The sequence below is a fragment of the Siniperca chuatsi genome, linkage group LG4 (assembly GCF_020085105.1).
Source record: "Siniperca chuatsi isolate FFG_IHB_CAS linkage group LG4, ASM2008510v1, whole genome shotgun sequence".
Classification (NCBI taxonomy): Eukaryota; Metazoa; Chordata; class Actinopteri; order Centrarchiformes; family Sinipercidae; genus Siniperca; species Siniperca chuatsi.
The window spans coordinates 12,132,262-12,158,192 of NC_058045.1; the positions used below are offsets into that span (position 1 = coordinate 12,132,262).

The window sequence follows — 25,931 nt, forward strand, 5'->3', positions numbered from 1 at the left end:
TATCTCAATACCCCTCAATGACAGCTCCAGTGAAAGATTTTAAGGAACAATTCGGTAAAGTGCTACGCCACCCTGTCTCATGTTGCACAAAAACTTTGTGGGGAATAATGTGTGCCAGTCTATCTAAGCAGGCAACATTCCTCCACCTTCACCACTGTGGGGTTCTCATTACATTGAGATCATGCTTCGCATGTCCCCAAAATGACCACAGCCACAATCTATCGCCACCCATCCAGTGTATTATCTCTCTTAGAACAATTCTGCTTTGAAAATAGAAGTAATAAACTATTGTCACAAGTTTTAACTGGTGGACGAACATGATGGATCCGACGCTGATAAAAACAGGTGATTGAGAAACAATGTGAGATGCAAATAATGAGCGATGTAATCTACACACCTAAACAGGTTAACCTCACACAGCCAGGGGATACCATTTTACCCGTAAAGCTATTCAGAGCCATAGAGAAATGAGGCCAAGAGGTAGAGGGATGGAGCACACCTGATCCTGTCTCGCCCCCCTACAGCCCTCTGGGGCTCTGCCTGGGTGGCCAACAGGCCTATGCACAATAAGAAGGGGGGGGGGGCTAAGAAGAAGAAACTATTCCTGATTTGTTCACAAAATGCAAAATTATTTAAAAAGCACCTAGACTTCACTGCCTGGTTGACTTTACAGCATAAATCAGAAGTAACAACCATAAACACAGTTTCCCTAGCAGGGAGATATACAGTTATGGATTGTGTCCATCTTTCAACAAAGACCATTTATTATAGTAAATAGCCAACTGTTAATTCAGTTGACAACAGGACAACAAGCATGTAAAAGGCTCTTTATGCTTTTTGTCACTGCCTTGAGTTATCAACCCTGAGATCTGTGCTTCTCAACCTGAGTCTCACATTTCTCGCCCTCAGTGTGTTTCCTATGTGCGCAGTCAAGCCTGACTGGAGCAACGCTACAGAAATCTGACCAACTTCCAGATCAGGTTGAGTCCCTGCCTCTTAAACAGGGTAAATTTGTGTTCAGGGGAAGAAAAAGAATCCTAAGCCAAAATAAAAGGTGAGGAGCAAATCCATTTCCTTGTGCTGTCAAACAATCCCTTCATTCACTGCAATCTAAATGACATTTAATTTGATTCTGCTGTTGATCTCTCCGATACTCTGAGTGCTTCCAAGACATCTACTCTGGCTGTCGTGCCACACTGGCCAGGTATGAAGGGGGGAGAAATCTGATGAGCCATCACACACCATCATGCACAGAAACATGAGTGTGTGCACGCACGCACACACACACACACACACACACACACGCTCACAAATGGTGGACAACATCCTGAAATAAAACCACAGATAGCAGGTCTGATTTCACAGGATACGCCAGGTCATGTGAGACAGAGGTGGAAATACAAATTGGGTTGCACGCAATATCCAAGGACTCCTAAACCCTGTTCTTGAGATCACCTGTTAAAGTCAAGATTCAGTGGAAATTGTCAACATACAGTGTGACCAAAACATTATAGACACCTCTGTTCTTTTTGCTGTTTGGTTTTTAAAAGCATAAGGTGTGTGCAGGCTGATGGAGCATAGTGATGAGACCATTTGCAAGCAGTACATCAGTCTTCCTCTCTTCTCTTCAGTGACCCCTATTGTAAGACAGAAGGACAAGCCAAACAAAGATTCTTGTCATCTTTGGGTTTAACTGATAATATGTAGTTGTCATAACAGAAAGACAAAAAGGATTCTTCCATCCACACTAACTATTGAAACACAAACAAGAGTTGGTCTATTTATTCATTTAGTCCTAACTAATATAATAGTGATTATATATGCTACTGGTACTGATGCTGGTATATATGATGGGTATAACGGGTACTTCATACAGTACAACACTACATATATAGATAGATCTCAATTTAAAAGCATAATTTTATATTAAAGTAAACAATTAAGAAAACTAATCTGCAACAAATTCAAAAATTGATTTGTTCTTTTGAGCAAAAATACCAAAAAATTCACTGGTCCCAATGTCTCAAATGGGAATATTTACTGATTTTCTTAGACTTCAATGATAGTTAATTGAATATCTTTTGGACTGTTAATTGGATAACACAAGCAATTTGAAGACAACACCGTGGGCTCTGGAAACATGTGATGGACATTTTTCACTATTTTCTAACTGTTTATAGATGAAACAATTAATTGTTGTTGTTAAGTGATTTAAGCATATGAATTAACGAGAAAAATAATTAACATGATGCAAAATTTGAGATGTTATTGTGCATTTTGTGAGATATCAACACTCCAGCTGAATAAACCCTGACCTAGACAATCCTGTGACCACAGGGTTACACCAGGACATCAACGGAGCCTCGTATAGGAATTAGCTCATTAATGTAATGGTAACAATATGGAATCAGCCTCCCTGGGGAGAGATATGGCAGGAGCATCTCGGCAGCTGCCTTTTTTGTAAATCACTCTGCTTATCTGGTAGGAGGAGGTGATCAATACGGCAGCGTCACTGTAAACAGATAATGTAGCACACTCTGGGGCTAGCATCTGTATAGCAGCCCATTAGGCCACACAGCCATCCAGATGACGGATAGTGATAACTAGACAGCCGGGCTGCTTCCTTGTGTTGTATCTCGTCGCCAGTTCCCAACTACACTGACCTGACTGAGCGGCATCACAAAGTGTGACCTCTCCTGTATTTGCCATGGGAGATTTGTTTGAGTAAAATTGTGACTATTCAAACCTGCACGTGGATTCATAAAACACAGTTGTAGCCTACATAGTCGTTACAAAATCTATTTATTATGGTACATTCTACAAGCTACAGAACAAGCTATTTCAATCTACACTACAGAACATATTGTATACAGCATATGTGGTCAGGATGAATGTCTCCACAGGGCTGGATGGACGTGTCATTACGGGCTTATCTCCAATTCAGTTCTCAGCTCTCAGCTGGCAAAGCAGTCAAGGGTCCAGCAGTATTAGCAGCACAGGACTAACTGAGGCAAGCCGGTGAACCAAGGTATCAAGCTTGATTCTAAACAAGCTACTAAAATAAACTATTAGGCCTGCGAAATACCGTAGTGTTTGTGTGACTGCTGTTAATCTCATGCACGTGTAAAGCTCCACTGCAGATAAACCTGTGGAAAGGTTTAGATTTTTTAGAAAGAAAAACTAATTCAATACTATTCTTTTATAATTATTCATAACTCACTCCAGAGATTGATTGGGCTAGTGTGCAGAAACACAAGGCCCTAGTCTTCCCCTCTTGTTCCTTCACCACAGCAAGAAGATGCATTAAAAGCCAAGGAGGTCTTGTGTGCACTTAAGCTAACACACCGTCATGCACGGATGTGCAAACAAACTGTGCAAACAAACACTTTGTACAAGAAGACAGTCTCTCCATTTGAGATAATAACATTTCTTCAATTCAGAAGTCTGCTTGAAATTCCCTCAGATTACAATGATTGAGGAAGAGAGAGTACAAAAAAAATCAATATACATGTGATGCCCTTTAAAAGCCTTATAAATATAAGAAGCATTTGTCCATTAGCAGAGATTCAGAGACCAGTAAATGCTAATGAATGGGAGAGCAAGGCCATTCGAGTCCATTACAGAGTCCCACTAGTGAGTACGGCAGCCTCTCTGAGGTTATCTACTGGCAGGCCATGCAAACACCAGACCCACAACTCAAAAATACTCTGCACTCTAAATGATAGATGGGACACATGTGCTTTTTGTGTTTCGAGTGAAAAGAATGAACACAAATTGATTACGGAAATGGAAATGCTTTCCATTTCTAGAACGGCAGTGCTGTTACTCATTAATACATTTTGAGAATATTTATTGAGATGAAGCAATTATAAACAGTGATGAAGTAGGTTAGTTGAGATTAGCTCATTCACTTTATGCAATTGCAAAAACAATCACAAAGAGGAAATAAAGAAGTGTGTTATCAGTAGGGTCAGAGAAAGGATACAGTCAAAGAGAAGTCATTGGGAAGAACGACTGTAACAGCTGTTTGAGGCCTTGTGAATACACAGCACAGAGTAGACAGACATTAAACAGTGTGGATCCCTTAAAAGTGTTGTCTTTAAGTTTTGTAATCAGAAATGTCAAAATGAAATCTGTTAATACTATTTCTATTCTTTCAAGACTCTGGAGGCTTTTTGTGTGGGGATAAATGTTAGCCAGTGTATTTATACACAGCCAAAGAGAAGTCATTGGAAAGAACAACTGTAACAGCTGTTTCAAATGTTAAACTGTGTTTATATTTTTCCAGTGATTAGGGTGTCCTGCCAGTCATAAATAACCTAATCCATTTCTGATTCTTTATCATTTACGTAGTAATAAAAACATGTAGAATCATTTTTTCTACTAGTAAATCATCAAGTAAGCCAGTCCATATGCGTTTTCATAATCTATTTGAGTACAGCCTTAATAGAAGCTATTGATGTATTTAGTCTAACAAGATATTGCATCAGAACATACACCGACATTAGATAAATACCATGGACAGACATGTATTAAAATATGTAATGTGGTATAACAGTTACTTGTGCTATTTTGGGGCAAGTTAACAAAAAGAATACTGTGAAGAAAAAGAAGAATGTGTATTTTCATCATGTAGAAAATCACTCCACACCTGTTCTAATCCTGACAATAAACCTAAATTTAGACTTACACCTAGTCAACAAGATCACTCTCACTCATGGCTAATGTCACCACTGATCTGAACAACAACTGGTCAGCATTTCAGAAATTAACTGTTCCGATCATAAGCTAAAGAGACAGCTCACCCTGCTGGCTTGAAACAGAAACTTGATTAAGTCATGACAATAAACTGAAAGGCATAGCAACTGTTCTTTTGTTTTGAGCTGTGTGTTAAATCACAGAAAAATATTCAAGCAAACCATCCACTTTTATCCATTCAAGTATATCATTATGTTTATCAAAATGTAAATATTTTAATTTGGTGACGGTACTCACTTGAGAGGAATACGAGGGACTGCAGTGGGTGTGGAAGCAGCAGCGATGACCTGCAGAATTTGTTCAAGAGCCGACAGGCCGCCGCCCACTTGGAAGGCCACTTGGTCTGCATTGTTCTGTGGAGGCAAGGACAGAGAGAGAGAGAGAGAGAGAGTGAAACAGAGGTACAGTCTGGGGACAAGGAGCCACAGGCTGGACAGGGGATTACATGGCTCTCACCAGAGGGGGAACCTCTCTTTCTCCTACAGGGGCGAGGGATTGAAATCTGAAACAAAGTGATCCCAGAAGTATTCCTGTTTAATCTCAAAAGTGCACAACCCGACTCCGCCCCACAACAGTTTCAGTGGAAGGCAAATGCTCCGCAGGCTCCAGTTAGCACCAGGGTGGTCTTAATGGATGACCACAGACCGAAGTGAAACGGAGAAAATGCAACTTGGCCCAAGAATGGGGCAATTACAGAACTTTAAAATTAAGACAATCATTCTAATAGGATAGGATACAGACAGACATTAGACTCTTATCATAATCAAACCTAAATTGATAATGCATTAGATCTACTGTGGTAACAAAGATGCCGCATTTACATTACTGTACCTATGGTGTCAGCATTTACAGGGATTAAAGAGCCATGTAATCCTTTTCAGACTTTTTTCAACCTTTAACACTATCCAGCCTCACACGCTTGCTGAAGAGCTCCTCTCACACTTCTAGTTACTTTAGCTCTGAAAATTCTGCACTGATAGCAAACTTTTCTTACAACCTGATTTCAGGGTGCTTGACTAAATGGTCCCATCTCAAAGTGATGCTTTGCCTCTAATGGCTCTGTTCAAATTACTTTTTTCCTTTCTATAGTCGTATTTATTTAATTGTAGACTAAAGAGTGCAGACAGTATGTTGGAAAAAAACCTTTTCAAATATTCAAATGAGGGGGATAGCAGTGGACATGGTAAGGCCATTGAACACATTATTTGCTAGAAACTGGAAGTTGAAGGCTCTCAAACCAATAAATACACCAATACATTTTTAAAGGGTATAAATCCCATACCTACTGTACAGTAATTACAGAAAATGCATTGGTGGATAATCTTACAGTAAATAGCAGGCCAACTGTTGTTGATGGCAAACTTTTAGACAAATGGAGATCCAATTTGAAAGATACAGTACAGTTTATTTTTCCCATGTTTTAAGTATTTATGGGAAAAAATATTTCTTTGAATATCAAGGTTAAATAAATAGCTTTTCAATATTTTAATTTTCTGTTAATGGCTTTCTGGAATTATGAAAACAGAATGGGGAGCTTGAAAATACCCAGTCAACAAAGCGCAACTCACTAAAATGTTAAAGAGAAATGTAATGAGGGAGGTTAATGTCATTTGACTTCCTGGTCACTCTTATAGGGTATTTTTATTCACCTTGTAACTCGAGTAAAGCTACCAGTAACATATTTATTGCTTGCACAATCAAACTGCTTAATTTAAACATTGAACAGTTTTTTATGTCCATACAAGAACTTTGTTTTGCATTTCCTTTATTAGTCTCTCTTATGAGTAAGCTTGACTCTTTTTGTTTTTTTACATACTGGTCTACAGCTTTATTAGGTACACATCCCTGTCACAAATTGCTTGTTCCTTCAGTCAGTGAGGACTTTAATAAACTACACTGCCAATGTTTCCACACAATGGTGTAATAAACAAACAAACAAAAAAACATCCAGTCAGCAGTAGTCCCATGGATGAGGATATTGGCTAAAATGACTTTCTTTCATACTACCATGTTTATAATCATTATTTTAAATCATTTTCTGTAAACAGAACTTGATAAGGGAATAAAGGAATTTTTACTATTTTATTTCTTCAAGTTGAGTGCATTAGTTCCTGTCATGTTTAAGTTGCATTATTTTTTCTCACTTCACTTACAATATAATAAATGTAATACAAATAAACTAACTCAGTAGAGGGAAAAATACATCAGTTCAGTACACTAGATTTATGAACACATGTAAATAGTTAGGTTCTGCCCTCCTGTGATGATGGAGTAATTGGCAGTAGGTCAGATGCTGTTGCTACAGTGTCTTATAAATCAACAAGTACAAAGCCAGGAGCGAACGCTGACTATCAGGCATGTTTGTGCCTGGGTTGACAGGGAGGAAAGGAGCTGGAGGGGAGCTGCTGAAGCTGCTGATGGAGGGCCTTCTTCACACAACTGCAGAGGGCTGTGTTACACTGCAGGTCACTCCTCGAACTAATGAGGTTATAGGCTCCTCAGTGCTGTGACAGCACTAAAATCCAGCCACTTCATAGTGCTTTTGTTCCGCAGATAGGAAATTGCCAACAAGCCTGAACACATTGAGAGAGAAGCGCTTTACCAAATTACAGATAAGCTCTTCATCTGTCATTCATGCCTGCTGCTGAGGTAACTGCTCCTCGATACCAGTGTTAGACACATACAGAAGACGCTCTGAACAATCATTTAGGGTTTGGGACAAAAACATTAACAAACACACCAAAGACCCTTTGCCTTCAACATAATGAGAAATGTCTGAGTCTCAAGAGTCTAAGCAGTGTTTGTTAAAAAAAAAAAACAAAACAAAAAAAAACCTCATTATGACTTACTTTCTGTATGTTGCCAGCAGTTTCCATGCCTAATCAATTGGGTCTCAGTCAGTGAGCTTGGCTTAACCCCTCTCTTAACCCTCCCCTCAACACACCTACCTAAAAGCTTCAATGCTAAATGAGAAAAGGCAGCTCTTTCATAGCAGCTTATCAAATGGTATTAAAGGGGGTAATTGGGACCTGCCCAGTCCTGGCTGTCTCCTGTGAAAACCAGACAAGAGTTTCTTGGCTAGTCAGTGCCTTTTCTACTCTGTTGACAGATTTATCTGTTGTGATAATGGAACAATACGAGTGAAGAGGATTAAGTTCAAACTACCTGGCATACTATCTTTAGGTGGTCTGTGCATGCAATGGTACACAGAAAACAAAGAAGGCACCAGAGAATTACTGTGAGGACACACATTTCACCAGAAACACAATGTTTAAAGTAAAGGTTTGTTTAGCATGATAACAGCTCTGCGAATGTTGATCTTTGTGCTGTGCAAAGCAGTTGATTTTCTGAGCAAATGGGAGACAGCATCTAGTGATGATATATCCTTTCTACAAACCTAACCATACAGGGCAACAGAAATCATGTTTGTATATAATTACAGTGACAGCGTATTTATACAGTAAGCTGAATTTGCATAGAAACTTAACTAGGAAGAAAACAATGTTTTCACCCAGTTCCACTCAGTGTTCTTAAAGAGATAATCCCACACTTTGGGAAATACACTTGTTTGCAGTCAAAGTTAGATAAGAAGATCAGTTTCCTCCCTATGCATTGAGGCACATCATTTGCACACTCTCACAGTTAAGAATAAAACCCAAGAGACTCTTAGATGCATAGGTGGCTGGCTTGCTACTTGACAAGATAGAATATGTAAGTTATATCAAATCAAGTTTATCTATAGAGCACATTTAAAAACAACCAGAGTTGACCAAAGTGCTGTACAATAATTTAACATAGACAGAACAAAATCACATAACGTGGTAGCATAAAAACCCTATTGGATACAAAAAATGAATTGGTAAAGGAGAATTTTTAAAACGTAGAGGACTAAAAGTGATGCATAAAACCATTAAGGGCATTCAAAGGCCTGAGAAAACAAGTGGCTCTTAAGTTTAGCCTTAAAAGTGTCTATAGAGGAAGAACACTTAACTGAATAGATTATATAGGATTGGAGTTGTCAGAGAGCATATTTTTCAGCCACGTTAACCACATGGCTCTAGGGATTGCAATGTTAGTCGGTTGGTTGGTCTGTCGGTCCACCACATTAGTCCAGACTGAAATATCTTGACAACTATTGGATGGATCGCTATGAAATTCTGTACAGATATTCATGATCCCCAGAGGATGAATGCTACTGACTTTGGCAATCCTCTGACTTTTCATCCAGTGGCACCTTGAGGATGAGATTTGAGGTTGTGAGTACATGTCCACGATTTTCAGCATCTCTGTACTGATGGATTGCCATGAAATTTGGTTTAGACATCCATGTCCCCCTCAGGATAACTTTGGTGTTCCTTTTTCATCTAGTGACATCATCATGACAAAATCTTTATTTGTCCAATTCATTGGTTTATGACTAAATACCTGCAAAACTAATGACACATGTACAGACTCACAGAGCTGCGAGTGTAACTGTAGACTCTTGTTTACTTTCAGAGGGTCACTGCACAGATTTTACATGTCAAAGTCAGTTTACTAGTCACAAGGAGTACTGTTTAGCCTTTGAAAATGGGTATATAAAGTTCTGTAGTCTGAGAAAAATTAATGAAGTGACATACTAAATTGCTTTTTTAATGAAGGCTGGTAACTGGTAACCCTTGCTCTCATTCTTTGCACTATGCTAGGCTAAACATGTCCTGGATTTTCAGCATCTCTGTACTGAAAGCACAGAGATGAAATTCACATTGTGTTCCTTTAAGTTCCAATCTGTGTCACACCCCAACAGAAGCTACAACAAAACACATTAAACAGGATGAGCAACTCATTTTCCCTCAAACAGACAAAACAAAAAAAGAGCCACCACCAAGAGCTGAGCATTAAGACACAAGCAAGAAGGATGGCTCCTGAATTATACAACAGGGGGAATCTTATTAAATTATTGTCCAGGGTGACCATTGTTACCCCAGCTGATGGGAAGCCCAAAGCAGCTGGCAATTCCTGCTACAGTGTCCTCAGACCAGCAGACAAGCCAGATTGCACTTTGTAGTCTCATCCCAGACACTTTAATTAAAGCAGAGAGGAGGGCACAGCCTCAGTTGTCCTGCCCCACCAACAGATGGACAACAACTGGCAGAGTTCATTAAGGACTGGCTTCAACTTTGATCTGCACCTTCAAGTCATGAATTCACTCTTTCGCAACTAAAACTTAATAATGACAGATGAGTATGACAGATCGCTCTCTCCTCACATGAATGTCATCATTATGCAGCCTTATAGAAAAGCTTGATAGTGGATAAACAAAGCTCTGTGGGCCGAGTAGACTGTAAACCACAACAAGGCTGCTGGAGTAAACATTTTAAGGTTGAGTATAAACTTGTGTGTTTACAAGACATAATGGCATATGATTTAGTAGACTGTGTGAGTGCAGTGCAAATATGGAAATGGGTAATTCTACAAACTGTGTTTATTCTATAAAATGAACCAAGATTAATCAAAGGCCAGTGTGGTGCAAAATCAAACCTGCCACAGAAACCACAGACAACCTCTAGTTGTAACTATTGGTGTATTAGTTACAACTATAGTTTAGAACTATTTCACTCCCTATTGGAAACAAAAATGAGGCTGTTTGGGAACAAATGACAGCCTAGAATGAGAAAAAAGCAACAACTCACAGGGCTGAAACTCATAGATGATTTTCATTTTCCATTAATGTACAAGTTATTTTTTCAATTAATCATTTGATTATACAACAACCAAACGGCAGCCTCCATGATAATTATATACAGGTCTGATTGGTCAAAGTGACAGGAAAGGAAATGTAAATATTAGGGCTGAAACTAACAATTATTTTATTAAATATTAAATATTCTATTATTTATTTGATCAATAATCTCTCTCTCTCTAAAATTTCCAAAATAATGACAAATGACCATTATAGAGGCCAAAGGAATGTTTCAATATTAAATAGTATTAAATATATGAAGCTAAGAAAGCAAGCAAATTTTACAAGCAAATCTACAAGCTAACTTACAAATGTTTGGTAGTTTTGCTTGATGAAGGACAGTTATACAGAGCATTTTAAAAATGACTAAAACTAAATATTCATCCATTAACAATCATACATGTTTAAGATAATGTTAGAATTGATGCTTTTGAAAAACTTTGGTAATGGTCAATGTTATTCACAGAAGACAAACAAGGAATATGGCCATATTATTGACACATACTGTAATTACAGCATCTGTTTTTGTAATGCTATACAGTTTTCTTAAAACCAAGTAAGCAAGTAAGTAAGTAAATAATGTACAACACACTGACACTTTAACTCAAGAGTGGCAGAAGAATATTTTGCTCATAAAGATGGTTAAATTTCTAAAGTGAACTGAATAGCATGCTGCTCACTTTTGCTATCTCTGACAAAGTTCTGACACTGCTGATCTGGGCTGTATCTGTCAGTCTACTTGAGGCCCAAGCAAGAAACCTTATTATCCTGCCACTCTGCCCTTCACCTTCCCCCATGTCCCCAGATACAACTCCCACCAGTCTCCCTGGTTGGCCCATCCAGGTTCTGACAGCTGGCAAATGAAAATGTAAAGTCTTTGCTTCTCAGAGCACCATGCTCTATGCAGTTCCTTATCTGTCATACGTGTTGCCCTTTTCTAGATACACTTTAACTGAAAGCAGTGGTAAACACTTTGGAAAAAATGTCTAAATACAAGTGCTTAATAATAAGGCAAGTGTGCAGCAAAAAGAAAAGAACAGCACACTGGGAAAACTGCTATTCTCAATCACCGAAAGTAAAGAAAAAAAAAATCAGGTTTGACACAAAATAAACCATTAGAGGCCACAGAGGGAGAAACACACTGGGGTCAGAGACTAGACGAAGCCTAGAAAGCAGGGGAGGAGTGAGAGGGGTGGGACCCAAACAGCAGTGCAGGAGGGGGAGTGTTGGGTGTTGTCTAAGGAATTAGCAGAGAAAGTGGAGACTGAATCAGATATGGGGGAGAAAAACAAATCTCTAGGTGAGTCAATGACATGAGAGATGCTTGTTAGGTCAAATAATCTAAACGGGCCCGACTTGACGTGACTCAGGGGCCAGACAGCCATGCTGACGGAGACTCTATTTATTTGACTTTGTCCAGGGATTACAGAGGGAAGTGCTCCCCAGGCTGCCTCATTGGCCAATCACATTGTTCCACTCAGTTTTGGGTGGATGTTTCTGTAAGAAGTTGGTGAAGCAGAACTTGACAAAATAGTTTAAAAATTAGCTTTTAAACTGAAGTAAAAAACAAAGCAAAAGCATTCAGACAGAGCCTTGATCAGCCTCTTTGCCAGCAACACTACTGTTGAATGGAGCACATCTCCTGTGGCCTACTGACCTCTGACCTCCCACTGGGACTATGTGGAGCTGAGGGGAGGAGCCCTCATGTAGTGACAGCTTGTGAGCTACTCACATCACACCGGTCACCTCCTCTCTCCTTACAGGACGCTCTGCCACCCACCTCAGCCACCTCTTTCTTTGCCTCTCTGGGGAAATTCGATAATAGCCTCTCCAGCCGTCCCCCTCGTCACTGATGGGACACCATAATCTCTCTACCCTCACGCCCAGAGGCATGCACAGTGGGATGTTGTGATGGCTCGAACCACAACTTGGCAGGAAATTTATGCCTCATTACAGGAAGTGGGCTGTATATTCTCCCCATCATAAACACGGTGGCAGGTGTTTTAATTCCTCCTCTCAGTATCAAATTGATGTGAGTTTTACTGTAAAAAAAATGCCATGCAACAAAACCTCTGGGGCAGATGTTTCAAATCAACTATAGTTATAAATGTCTGCCATTATATCTGACAATTATATATATTTATACAGCTGTAAGGAAGTGTAAGAAAAAAGCAAAATCTCTGAAAAAATGTCAAATTCGCTTGCCTTTGTTCAATAAAGTCTTGTGCATCAATGGCATTTCATCTGGAAATCCAATTTACTATTGTCTAAACCAGTGACATCTGAGTCGTGCAAGCCACATAGACAGGAGACAATGCTTGCTCTCGTGCTAGGAAGCTCCTCTATTGGTACCATGTGCACAATGAAAACACAGTTTATCTGGTTTTCATTAGCCAATAACCAAAGGCAAGTTGGTTTGGAGTAAGTGATACTCTACATTGGGAGGGTAAGGCACAGGGAGACACAGCCAAACACAACTCATCACTGAAGAGACATGCCAAAGGGCTGGCATGACCTCTGCGCTGCTGCAGCCTGTTCAGTTGACAGACAAGCAACAAAGCGGGACACTCTCTGCAGACCAGCACATAATTCACCAAAGAGGACGTGACGTAGTACAGACAATTTCAAACCAATGTAATAGACATCTACGTTAAAGAAAAGTAAGGGTATAGGTGCATAAAAATTATTTAATCATTAATATACAACCAATATATTAAAAACCATTTGTTGCTCTACCTGTTTCTCTAAGATGCGAGAGATCTCTCCCAGAGTTCTGTCTAGTCCAGACACTTTGTTGTTGGTCCACTGGCCGCTGTCTTGGCCCTGCAGCTGTTTCAACAGGTCCTTCACCAGGCGCTGCAACCTGAACATGCAGGAGCAAATAGTTATTACAAATCTATTTACAAACATCAGTTCTTAAACCATATTTCCATGCTACCTCAGCCATCTCCTATCCACCACAGAAGAGCTGAAACTATTAGTTGATTAAATGATTAGTCAATCAACAGAAAAATAAAAAAACTTGATTATCAATTAATTGTTTAAGTCATTTTTCAAGCAAATATTACAAAAAAATTGCTGGTTTGAGCTTCTCAAATGTGAAGATTTGCAGTAAATGACAGTAAACTTAATATCTTTGGGTTTTGGACTGTTGGTCTGACAAAACTATGGAAGTTTTTACCAAATAATCAATTAATTGTGAAAATAAGGGTCAGATTGATCAACTTAATTGCAGCCCTACTAACCTATCACAGCTTTATAATCATTAGAGTAAATGAAGAAAAACTACAAAACTTCAAATTATGAAAAAAAAAAAAAAAAAACACTCACTTGGCCTTGTATGGGGAGTCAGGGACCTGTGTCCTTGATTCCATTGACGTCTCATATTCCTTTGCCCTGCAGAGGGAGAAGTAGGAAAAAGTCTTTGAATCCCAAAAGTGTTTGGTCTGTCAGTAAAGAACACAACGGATGAAAGTGTGAAAAGAGAGAGGAAAAAGTTCAAGCTGAATCTGTTTATTTGGCCTGTCAGACATTCGCCAAGTAACTTGGCTTAAAATAATCAGGCACCAGCTCTGTAGGGACGGGTGTTTTGCTCATATCATGAAGACTTAATTCTACCTCTAAAATCAACCTTCCTTTTTTATTTCATTTTTAACAAGGGAGGCTCAAGTTCTTCACCACTCATTGTCAAATAAACAGTTAATGAGGGTTACAAGCAACCTGTGTTTTGAATGTGTGACCTCCTAAAAGGTCATGGTCATTAGGGGACTGGTATTTCTGTGGCGTTACTCCAACAGCCAGACTCTGAGTCTGAGAAACACAAACGGTGTGTGTGCGTGCGTGATAAACTAGGTGGAGGATTCTATCCGTCAATCAGGCATTCCCAGACATGATAAGTAACTATTGATCAGTTAGATAGAGCGCCTTCCGGTTACCCATCTCTACATTGATAGGATCAAAAACTTCCTGGAAGACGACAGGTGGATTTGTCCCGGCAGCCCGGACATGGACCAACCAATCACAATCTCTTGTATTCAAGGGAAGTCATCTGACAGCAATTGATAACTCACCTCACAGCTAGATCAGGACATTGAGATACCAAAAACTGGGGAATATATTCTAGCATTCAGAAAAATAGTAGTGTTATTACTAATTTGTTGTTCCATGGTTTAAATTATTTACTTACTATCTTGTTTAGATAAGTGCTTCACAAATAAAGTTATTATTCTTATTATTATTTGTACAGATGTAGTTGTTACATAACTCTTGTAAAAGACGAGAATAAAAAAATGCAGCCTTGTCGTATCAAATATTTACCAGTTTGGGAGCTATATTTTAAATTAATATTTAGGTTAAATCTAAACAAGCAATCTACAAGATCAGCCATACTACTATCAGAAAGAAGAGAAAAAAGTACACTCTTTCTGTGATAGATATCAATGAATATAGACCAAGTTGTGAGCGAGGATAACAATATACTTTTGTGCCACTCTTCAGTATTAATTCTAGGTAGTCATTTTCCGTGTCCTGTGAGTAGGATAAATGAGTGGCACAGATTTGCTTTCAGAAGGGTCTGAACTATATCCGCCCTGTTTGTCATTCATGATATTACAATATTAATCTTAAACAGGGAGCAATTGCTGAGCAATTCATTATTGTCAGAAGTAGCCCGTGTTAAATGGACCTCAGGCAATACGTATCAATGATCAGCAATAAGAGAGAAAGCAGAAATCTATAAGCAGTTCATAACACAACATATCTTAATTCCTTATACTCCTATTTCTTTTACAGAGACACACTTCTCTCCAGTGCCCCTGAAGCACATTCAAACCTTGACTACAATGTACACAACACAGACCTAGAAAAGGAGGCCAGGCATCAGTTCAACGGCAATAAAGATGAGTGCAACCTACAGAAACCTAAAATTATACTAATACTTAACTTAATGTACTTAAAATCCATTTAGCTTGTATGTACATTGCTAAGGATTTATTTTCATTTACAATCAGGACCTTTTTACCTTACAGCAGACTGGGTAAAATGAGTTAGGGCCATGCTTACCACCTCACTGTATTCCATACTCTATACAGGAGTGTCTTTGTATACACACCACTATCTGAGGTCCACACACACCACAACACACTGGCCACTCTGTTCCCTGCTGAGCGAACCACAAGCAACCAGCTACAGGCAAGCAGCTCGTACCAGAGCCTAAGTGGAGAGCCTAAAAAGTTCAGAACCCATCTGACACTAACTGACAGGCTACTTACATGAAAACTTAACAGCATATTTTCCTTCCCAAAAACACTTATTATTAGAGAGGGTTAGCCAAACCACAAAAAAAAAATAAAAAATGTGGGTTAAAATGTGTGTGCACCGCTTTATGACAGAACAGGGCTGCATGTTGGCTTGGTGAAAAGTCTAGTGAGAACCACTCACGTTTTACGGACACCATACGGTGTTCCAATAAAATGGCTCATTTCCACCCAGCGGTGAAGCGGCTCACCTTCATGTTTACTGGGGCTCTGTGTTATTTATGACCTCTGAAAGCCTGCTGCCTTTGAGTGCTAGTCTCAGCAGGGCTGGCGCAGGAGTGACGGTGAACAGAGACAGATCATGTTGTCACATTCTCAGTACCGCTGAGCCTCACAAAGCCAAAAACAGCAGCACTGAGAATAAAGCACTGTAGCAGAATGGGATGAGTGTGTCAGTCTGTAGCTGCCTCTTATTCCTCTTTTGAATAAAGAGAATACATACTTTGTCCTGAAAAGCATAATAATAATAATAATAATAATAGTAATAATAATAATAATGAATTCTCTTTTTAGTAATCTCACTCAGGGTCATAATATGACCCAGGAAGAAATGTCCTCCAACATGGCCGGACTTCAATTGGCAAGGGAGATTCACGCAAGAGTGGTACAAAAGTCTGAAAGATGTTCTAAAGAGGTCATCTAGACAGGGCTGCTCGCTAACTCCTCTCACCAAATTTTCTCGAAACGTTCTACACAATGGATAACACAAAACAATCCAATTAACAGAATAAAAATGATTGCAGGTGAACAGAACTCGGCTTTTTGCAAATGATATAGACAATTGATGTTACTATCCAAATAACTCACATCTTCATGTTAAATCATAAAGATAATAAAGAGCAGACTCTTTGCAATAATTCAGTTAGTGTTGCCAAGTTGTTTCATAATTATCTTCTGCACATCTGAAGATTTAATACCGTACCTAAGTTTAGAAATGATAAATGCCCTTTATAGATCTTTTAAATACACACATTTATTATTATCATTATTACTCTGTATTATTATTATTATTATTATTATTATTATTATTATTATTATTATTATTATTAACTACAAATTGAATAATTATTCCAGTAGCCCACATATACTTCATGAGTGGGAGGGCATATGCAGACAACAGCAGAAAACAAACTCCTGGAGAGAGTTTAAGGAAGTTGTTTGGTTTCTCTGTACCTTTGCTCAAAGGAGGGGGTCTTAAAATTAGACTGATCTTAGGCGAGTCAATTTTGACAGTTTGACATTTTGGAGTCGTCCCTCTGTGCCTCTCCTAAAAACAGTTTTTCATACAAAGTTGGAGAAACTTATATGGAGGCAACTAAGTATTAAAATACTGGGGCATGTTAGATGTATTTTATTTACAGATGACAGGAGAAGGAAATACGGTTCCTAGTGTTGATGAATACATTGATCCAGTGTACAGTATATACTAATTACTTATAATTTGAAGGTTTCTTTTTAGGTTGCTTTCTTAACTACAAAAATGTGACATTTATAGGCTACTCTACTTGTCTACTATACACATATTTGTTGTTTGTTTACATTATGCTAGTGATTCCTCAGCCACTGACTGAGGTTGATAGAGGCCATATCTTGCTTTATGCCTCTTAATTATTTTTAGTATGCAACGTTCCTGTCTTTAGAGTGTACATCTCAGACATTAATGTTATCCTGCTAGTAGTAGAATACTTCCAATAATCTGCATCAATAACATCTTACAGTAAGTATTATCAACATTGTGTCTCTTTCCACTGTTCTCCCTCCCTGTTGTGACAGCCAGTTAAATTAATTGAGCTCAGGTCCAGGTTCTGACACACAGCAGCTCTGCCTCCTATTTGTTGATTACTATTGATTTTCTTTGATACTTCATTTAAAAATCAATAGCTCAGAAGAAGAAAAATAGGCATGGCTCATACATACTTTTAACATACATCCTGTACACCGAGGAAGGCTCCAGATTTGGCAATGCCATGGCAGCAATTTGGAGGAAAGCTCTTTACAGGTGAAAGCCGGGGCCCTACAGATCGATTTGCAGTTTTGCTTCCCAATCACAGAAAGTGGTCATAAATTAAGCTCATCAGTGTTACCGTGTGGACAGCCAGGATGCACATAACATCTGCTTTCCATCTCCTTGTCACTCATAAAAAAGTCCTGGCACAGTTTTGTCCTCTATGCCTCTGAGAGGGTGGAGGGAGAAAAAGAGAAATGGCAGACTGATTATCAGAAAGAGAGAGAAAACGGATGTATTACCTGGAGTTCATCCTGGCGCGGAGCTTCTTGGCCTTCTTCCGTGCCTTCTGCCTCTCTTCTCCATCCTTCATGCTCTCAGAAGACACAGAGCTGTCCGTCACAATATCCACAATGTATTTCTTCAAGGAAAGATGCTCCTAGAGTAGACAAAATCAATACATCAAAGACATTGCTTGCAAATGTTTGTACTATTACTTACTAAGTTTCTAAAATAAGTACTTTTACTCAAGTACTGTACTTAAGTACAGTTTTGAGGTACTCACAATTTACTTGAGTATTTCCATTTTCTGCAACTTTGTAGTTTTACTCAACTACATTTCAGAGGGAAATACTCCACTACATTTATCTAACAGCTCTAGTTGCTAGTTACTCTGCAGATTAAGATTTTACTTACGAAATACGTAATCAGCAAATAAAATACAGTATGATGCATTGTTATAGATGAAACTACCCAGGATACAAAGTGGGTAAAATTAGCTTTACCTGGTCGGCTTTTACTACAATCAGGTATTGTTACTTTTAAATAAGTAAAGGATGACAAAAGGCAAAAGGGAGACCATATTGCCTTATTCTATGAAGAGTTGTGTCTGTCTATTGGACACTATTAATCATTAAGACGTGTTGTCTTCTTCTCAGTGAGAATTTACCATGTAAAACAATTTTTGTCAAAATTATTATGGAAATAGAACAGCAAATATAATACTTGTTAAATGTCTCTAAGTAGAGGTTATACACTTAAGATGTGGCACTGAATATATTGTGTGACATGTAGATCTACACGTCTCAATAACACCATTGTATCCTGTAATTACTTCCAATACTCTACAGTCTTTTGAAGCCCCCACCCATGTACATGTTAAAAGGCTGGAGGTGTTGCCTCCTGTCTGGCCCTGTCAGATGATTCTGATACTTCCACCAGGAGACAGGGGAATGTAACCCAATTTGAACAACATGATGCATGGGCAAGAAACCAATTACCCAATTATGCTGTCATCCAGCACCCCAGAGGATAGGATGGCCTCACAGATAAAGGGTTTCCATTCAGTAGTCAAGCTAACCTGTGTGTGGGATGCCATACCCTTTGGTCACAAGTGTTGTCAGTGCACCTGCTGCCTGAATAGAGGTTTTCACTTAGGGTCGTTTCACTTAGGTGGGCTAAAGTGTGCAAGAGTGAATTAGTGCCACAAAACTTCTAAACGAATCTAAAAGGTTTCTTTACCCTTTTGACTTAAAGGCCCTGAATACCTATTTTCTAATTGAGCTTCTTACTATGAGCAATGGGGTTTCCTAGGAAGGATGTGTGTATTTGTATGAGCACACCTCTGCCCTCTACTCCGTGATACTACAGGTCAGTCATGACTCATGACTGTAGCTGTTCCTCACTTGGGGGGCAGCTGTTCAGTAATCTCTCTGAGAGGCTATCCAGTGCACTAGCCACTCACTTAATGGAATTGTTTCAGTAACACATACAAAACATCTTCAAAATCACACGTGACATAAAAGAGTACCTGAAATATTGAGCTGTCAAATAGAGTACAATGCTGACATGTCATCCTTTAGCAAATAAATATATAATGATTACATCCCATTTCTTGTTGCTAGGCGGCTAGTTAGAATGAATGTTATGTAGACATTCAGTGTTTGAGACAATCAGACTTGATTACCACTGAACCATTGTAACAAAGAAGCAAAGACGCTGGTCTAAGGGCAATGTTACCTCACAATACCACAGACTGCCTCTGGTGGGAGTAATATGATACCACTCTAAACATCTCTCCCTTTCCCTGACACAAACAGACATATAACAGATCTAAAAGGCGGCCAAAACAAATACAGAGACTATGGGATATCTTCATCCACTGCCTCTTTTGTCACATACAAAGGTCTGAGAGGTAGGCTTTCCATTTGGCGTGAAACAAACAGCTGTATTTCATGTTGGCTGTTAAGTAAGATATGATACTACACTGGATTGAGTTACCATCACTACAATGGTTTACATGACAATTTTGTATCGAACTGCATCCTATCAGTGACATTTAAGGAGGGGACAAGTCACACAAAGACAAAACTATTCACTAGATCTCTCTTTCAACAGCAGCTTCACTGCTATAACTAGACGAATGTCAGATCTCAAAACAGTGTGGGGAGGGAGAGGCTCGCTTCAGCTGGCAGTCTGGATATTTCATCACCGTTCTCAATTTGTGCAGCTTTAACTACAAGACCTTTAGGACTATTCAGTACCGCTGGGAGGTCAGCTCTGATACTCTCTGCTGCCTGGTGATCTATCCACTGGCTGTGCGTGCCAAGCACTACAGACAAGCAGAACAGAAGAACAGCCTTTCCTCAAGAGAAGCCACCTTTTTTTTGAGCTGTTGTGGCTAAAGGTGATCAATAAATAGAGTCCATATGTCGGAAGCCATGGGTCTGGGATATTACCTGCATCTTATTAAACCAGGACAGATGGTGAGTATAAAGAGCGATTGCAATCTCAAGCCTTCTCCCCATACATAGATCCTGCCCTGTTGATAATCATTGTATTTTTAATTTAATTCGCAAGTCTTTCAGAATGAAAGAAAATTACTAAATATGAAGGCGCAGGGCATTTGCTGCCCGCTTCTGCTGAAAAACTATGGAGTAACCTCTGCACAGTTGAACCAACCATTTTCATTTTAATTAAAAATCTTTCATTGCAGGAAGAGTTATGGAGCAGCAGTCTGGAAAATAGTTGGCAGTGGTATGAATGAAATAGTGGACACCAAAATTAGCTTTGAGATAAATAACAAGGGGCCACATAAGTCTATCTAAACAAAGTCTCCGTAGACCTACTGGACAACTTGATTAACTTTCACATAGAATAAGAAAAAGTAGTTATGGACATCTAATATAATTATATAATCTATTAGAGATACTACAATGATTAATAACCCAATCCAGTAATAAACACGCTTAATACAAATTGTCAAGTACAACATTTAGATTTAGCCAAATGCAGAACAGGACAAGGATGACTTCAATTTAAGCAAGGGCTTAAACTAGACATTATGGTTATTGGTAAAACTATATCATACAGTAGGAGACATATTGCAAATGTATATGAAGTAGTGCTCATATATGAACTGTTTATAGGGCTATATTGGTGAAGTGTTTCTCTCCATTGCCTTGTTTATCATACTGTCAAACAAAAAAATGACCTGCATTTGGAAAGGAAATGATTTAGCGGAAAGGAAGGAGGGGGTATCAATTATTCCCCACTGAAAAAAGCTTTGAATGAAGGAATTGCTGGGGCCAAAGGTGCTGCGTATAGCACCAACAGTTGTCAGCCTCACAATGAGCACTGCTGAAAAGTCAATCTCATATTGCAGCCTGAGAGGTTACCTTGCATTAACGAGCTGCCTTCCCATGGAAAAGCACTCCATGACAAAAACAGCCTGGAGACAGGGGGGTGATGTCACCCCTCCACTCAAGCATTAAACCCTAACTGTGTACTTTTCAAGGCCCATTTGTAATCTCACAAAGCCAGCAACAGAACCGTGGCAGTATATAAGGGGATGCATAAACAATAATAATGACCATGTCATAAAAGACAACCACGATGTCTCTTTGTCTTTTTACATGACACAAGAAGCAGTAGGGCAGTATTCTTTGACAGGATGAGTGAATGTTTGTTCCTGGCAGGGTGTGGGTGATACGCACCACTTCCTCATCAGAGAGCTCCCGTCCCTGGATACTGCTACTGTCTCGCACGGCCTGTTGGTGCCTCTTGCCCCTGGTGTGGCTGAACAGGTGCACCTCCGAGGTGATCTACAAATACAAACACAGTGGTCAGGGGTCACTGCTGTGGGAACAATGGAGACAGAGGCAGGAAAGGGTCAACAGACCCCCATGGGACATGGTGAAATGATATTCCACATGGGCTTGGAACATGACCTGCCTCTCCTGAACCTGAAAGAAAATAAGATGCCTTTATGGTTGTATTTTCATTGTATTATCTTTTTTTTTTATATATACAGTGGTGTTTGCCCCCTTCCTGATTTCTTATTTTTTTGCATGTTTGTCACACTTAGTCAAAGATAACACAAGTAAACACAAAATGCAGTTTTTAAATGAAGGTTGTTATTATTAAGGGAAAACAAAATCCAAACCTACATGGCCCTGTGTGAAAAAAGTGATTGCCCCTCCTATTAAAACATAACTTAATACACCTGAGTTAAATTTCTCTAGCCACACCCAGGCCTGATTATTGCCACACCTGTTCTCAATCAGGAAATCACTTAAATAAGACCTGCCTGACAAAGTGAAGTTGACCAAAAGATCTTCAAAAGCTAGAGATCATGCCGAGATCCAAAAAAATTGTTTGTTGATCTGAAACATTTAAGTGTGACAAACATGCAAAAAAATAAGAAATCAGGAAGGGGGCAAACACTTTTTCAGACCACTGTATATACTAATTGAGACTACGTCAGCAGAGTGTAGCTGGAGAAACACAATAACTCCCTTCTGGGAACAAAGAAAAGTTCAATATCTGGAGGGGGGGGGGCATCAAAATGCCTTACAAAATGTCTAAATAAAAGTAGTGCAGGTCTGAGTAATGGCCACAACAAGAAGCAGGTGTACAGCAAGCAATGTTGTTCTTCCATCTCTGGAAACAAGCCCATTTAAAATGGTTTGTGTTTAATGTCATTAAATTAAGTGCTTGCTGCTGACCAATCTATGATCTCTGGTGTCAGATGCTGGCCAAGGTCATCTAACATTTAACAAGATTCCCTCTTTCACCCCCGACCCTCCTCTTTATCTGATGCTGGTTTGAAGCCTCAAGGTGTCCCAATCTTGTTGCCATGGTAGCCGGTCCATCAGAGATAAATGTGTCTGCTTGTGGATTTGTTGCCTGACACTTGAAAAAGCATAAGCATGCCCAATCATAAATCTCTGTTTAAGAGTCCACGTTTAATCAATGCAGTTAAATCCTCATTTGAATGTGCCCTCTTCCAAAATCCTCTGAATCACCTTTCTATCAGCATTTTTATGTATATACAGTCAGCAAAATAACACAGGGGAGGTGCCCAGAGCTGTTCTGCTGCAGCATCTGTGTCTGTGTTTTCTTTTCCTCACACACACACAAAGTTACACACATATTAGTTCAGGAGAATAAGATAATTAAATGAAAGGTTGGAGAACAATTCAAGCCCATTTGAAAGTAATGAGGTTTAACATCCCATCTCTCTACGATAATAGAGGCCATGGAAGTTGTACTGTTAGATTCAACATAGTGCATACGAGTTAGTGATATCAATGGACATCAGTAAGCCCTGAGACGGACATGATGAAACTGTACATACCACAACGCCGCACAGAGAGCACTGTTTCTTGCGCTCATACGGTGTCAGTTTGGGGGCGTAGTCTGTATTAGCATGTCGACCACTGCTGAGCTCAGCAGCCTTCTCCTTCCTCTGCTCGATTTGCTCCATATGCCTACGGCTGCTCTCATCATGCTATGGAAGGGACCAAAAAACCAGGGGTCATATAGGAAGCTGGGATTCCTGTATGGTGTCCGATGGAGATGCAAGGTGGCACGGTATAAACTTACCTTCATCTGAATTTTCTTCTGCAGCTCCTCCATGGCCTCCTGTTGAGCAGCACTAAGAGCAGCCAGACGCTCCTCTCGGTCTCTTCAGATAGGACATAGAAAAGCAGTGTGAAACAACTGCACATGTAAATACAGTCTCACATTTATCAAAGTGACTGTTGGAATCAAATGAGAATTCGTGCAGCCACCTCTGTGTATATACTTCCATACTGACGGGATTTGGGACTACATACCTGGCCCTTTCCCGCGCTGCATCTTCTCTAGCTTTGTCTTTTTCCTGCCTCTGCTGTTCAATACGAGCCTCCTGCTCCTTCCTCCGTATCAGCAGCTCCTCCACCCGTGCCTGCCGCTCTGCTTCTAGGACCCGTTTACGCTCCTAAAGAGGAAGTAGAAGAGATTGAGATTCACCTAAATGTGAAAATTACAAGTAGAAAAATTTTATGTGAACTGAGCATTGGTTTTTGTAGCACCTGCACAGCCTCATCTCTGGCCTGCTTCTCCTCCTGTCTCCTCTGTCTATCCTCCTGCAGCTCGTTAAGGCGTTGCTCATACTCATTTAACTTGGCCAGGGCATCGTGCCTCTTGTTTTGGGCTTCCAGAGTGTTGATGAATGCGATTTCATTCACCTGTACAGACACATATGCTTATGAACGAGGATATAAACACACCAAGGGTATATAATGTGTAAATAAACATAAATGCATATACACAGAGAAGCTTGGGGGGGAGGGGTCAGTTTGGCTGTCTCTAGGCTAAATATTGTAACCTATGAAATGTGTTAAAAAAATAGGAACTATATTTTGGCTAGAACCAGTCGAACAGACACACCTCCAATCCACAGCAGTTATTTTATAGGGACATTGTGTATGCATTAATGTAATTTAACACTTAACACGTGTAAATAAAAAAGAAAACGTATGACTGCAAATGTCCCACTTCCAGAAAATTCCTCAGCTGTCACACACATTTGGTTACTGCTTTTCAGGGGAGATCCCCTCCTCTACCTTGGCATCTTCTTCTTGGGCCTTCTTCACAATCGCCTGGAGCTGTAGCTCTCGCTTTAAGTCTGCATGTAACAGCTTTTCCTCCATCATCCTCCGACGCTGCTCCAACAACTCCTCCTTCCATTTCCTCACCTCCTTCTCCTGCAGAGAGCAAAGAGTGAGAAGCAGGAGTGGGTGAAAATAAAAACAAAATAAAATAATGTACATTCTCCAGGACAACACAGAAAATGGATTCTTAATCTATCAGATGCTACCCTTTCCAGTTTGTCCATGTGGGGATTAATGCGAATACACAACACTTCATGTATTTATGTGGTTAATCCTGATTTATTCTAGGACTCACTCATCTTGCCATGGCCTGGAGAACCAAAACAAACTTCATGAAAGGCTGTTGATTTTGGCCAGGGGTCTCTCTCACGAGTGTCTGCGGCCAGCTGGCCTGAATGCGACTGGAAGGGGTTATAATATTTAGTGATTCTATCAGGCAGTGTGCTGACAAAACCTCTCGTTAAGAGCCAGGCTGGGCTTAGCTTGCATGGAGTTTCTTTAGGGTACTTTCCATCAACTTGGCACAGCTTACTCACCCTCTCCAAGAGCTTCTGCAGTTTGAGCGTCTTTTCCTCACGGAGTTTGTCCCTCAGCTGCTGCGCCTTCAGCTGTTTCTCCTCATGTTTCTTCTTTGACTCTGCAATAGTTCTGTCAAAAACATTGAAACAAATCATTCATCCGTCTGTTTCCTCTTTATCAACAATGTGCAGGGGCAGACATAGACTCTAGTCACTAAGGCCTGTTCGGACGTTCTGGGTGGTAACCTAAAATGAAAGAGATCAGAGATCAGTGGGCCTGTGACTCCCAGGCTGCTGGGTTAAATCCTTGTCAAAATAAAGTGAGGGGATTGCAAATGAGTAGATTGAGGAAGGCACTAGACAAGTAGAGAAGCTCATGTGTGAATGCTGTCAATGTGTGTTAGTGTGTGTGGGTGTGTTAAAGATGTTTTGCACCTTTTGCGTGACGGTGAGGACAATTTCTCGTGCATGTGGATCCCATGTCCAGGAGGTCGAGCAGGTTCCTCTTCTACAATGTCCCCCCATGAGGTACTCTGACGCCATGGCTCACGAGCTACAGAAAAGACAAGCAAGGGAAATAAATAGGCTTCAGTGTAATGTTTACCATTACAAAGAATGAGAGTTCAGTTTTCATTTAGCTGTTGACCTCCATACCATCATAATCTGCTAGCATGTCACTCCAATCTATATTGGCTCCACAACCTCCGTTGCCGATGCTAGCCTGTGGTAAAGATT

The 25,931-nt window shown here is 39.8% G+C and overlaps 1 protein-coding gene across 5 annotated transcripts in view; it reads right to left on the minus strand.

The window, feature by feature from the left end:
- scaper (S-phase cyclin A-associated protein in the ER) overlaps positions 1–25,931 on the minus strand; it is a 60,982-nt gene that overhangs the window by 19,040 nt on the left and 16,011 nt on the right. For all 5 annotated transcript variants that reach the window (XM_044192055.1, XM_044192054.1, XM_044192057.1 and 2 more), the window contains 13 exons: positions 25,851–25,917; positions 25,632–25,749; positions 25,215–25,326; positions 24,631–24,771; positions 24,097–24,252; positions 23,860–24,002; positions 23,627–23,708; positions 23,379–23,531; positions 21,736–21,843; positions 18,043–18,179; positions 13,811–13,876; positions 13,217–13,343; positions 4,996–5,111 (listed from right to left, as the gene is read on the minus strand). In XM_044192055.1, coding sequence (XP_044047990.1) covers positions 4,996–5,111; positions 13,217–13,343; positions 13,811–13,876; positions 18,043–18,179; positions 21,736–21,843; positions 23,379–23,531; positions 23,627–23,708; positions 23,860–24,002; positions 24,097–24,252; positions 24,631–24,771; positions 25,215–25,326; positions 25,632–25,749; positions 25,851–25,917 — 1,526 coding nt within the window. The remainder of the gene's footprint in view (positions 1–4,995; positions 5,112–13,216; positions 13,344–13,810; positions 13,877–18,042; positions 18,180–21,735; positions 21,844–23,378; positions 23,532–23,626; positions 23,709–23,859; positions 24,003–24,096; positions 24,253–24,630; positions 24,772–25,214; positions 25,327–25,631; positions 25,750–25,850; positions 25,918–25,931) is intronic.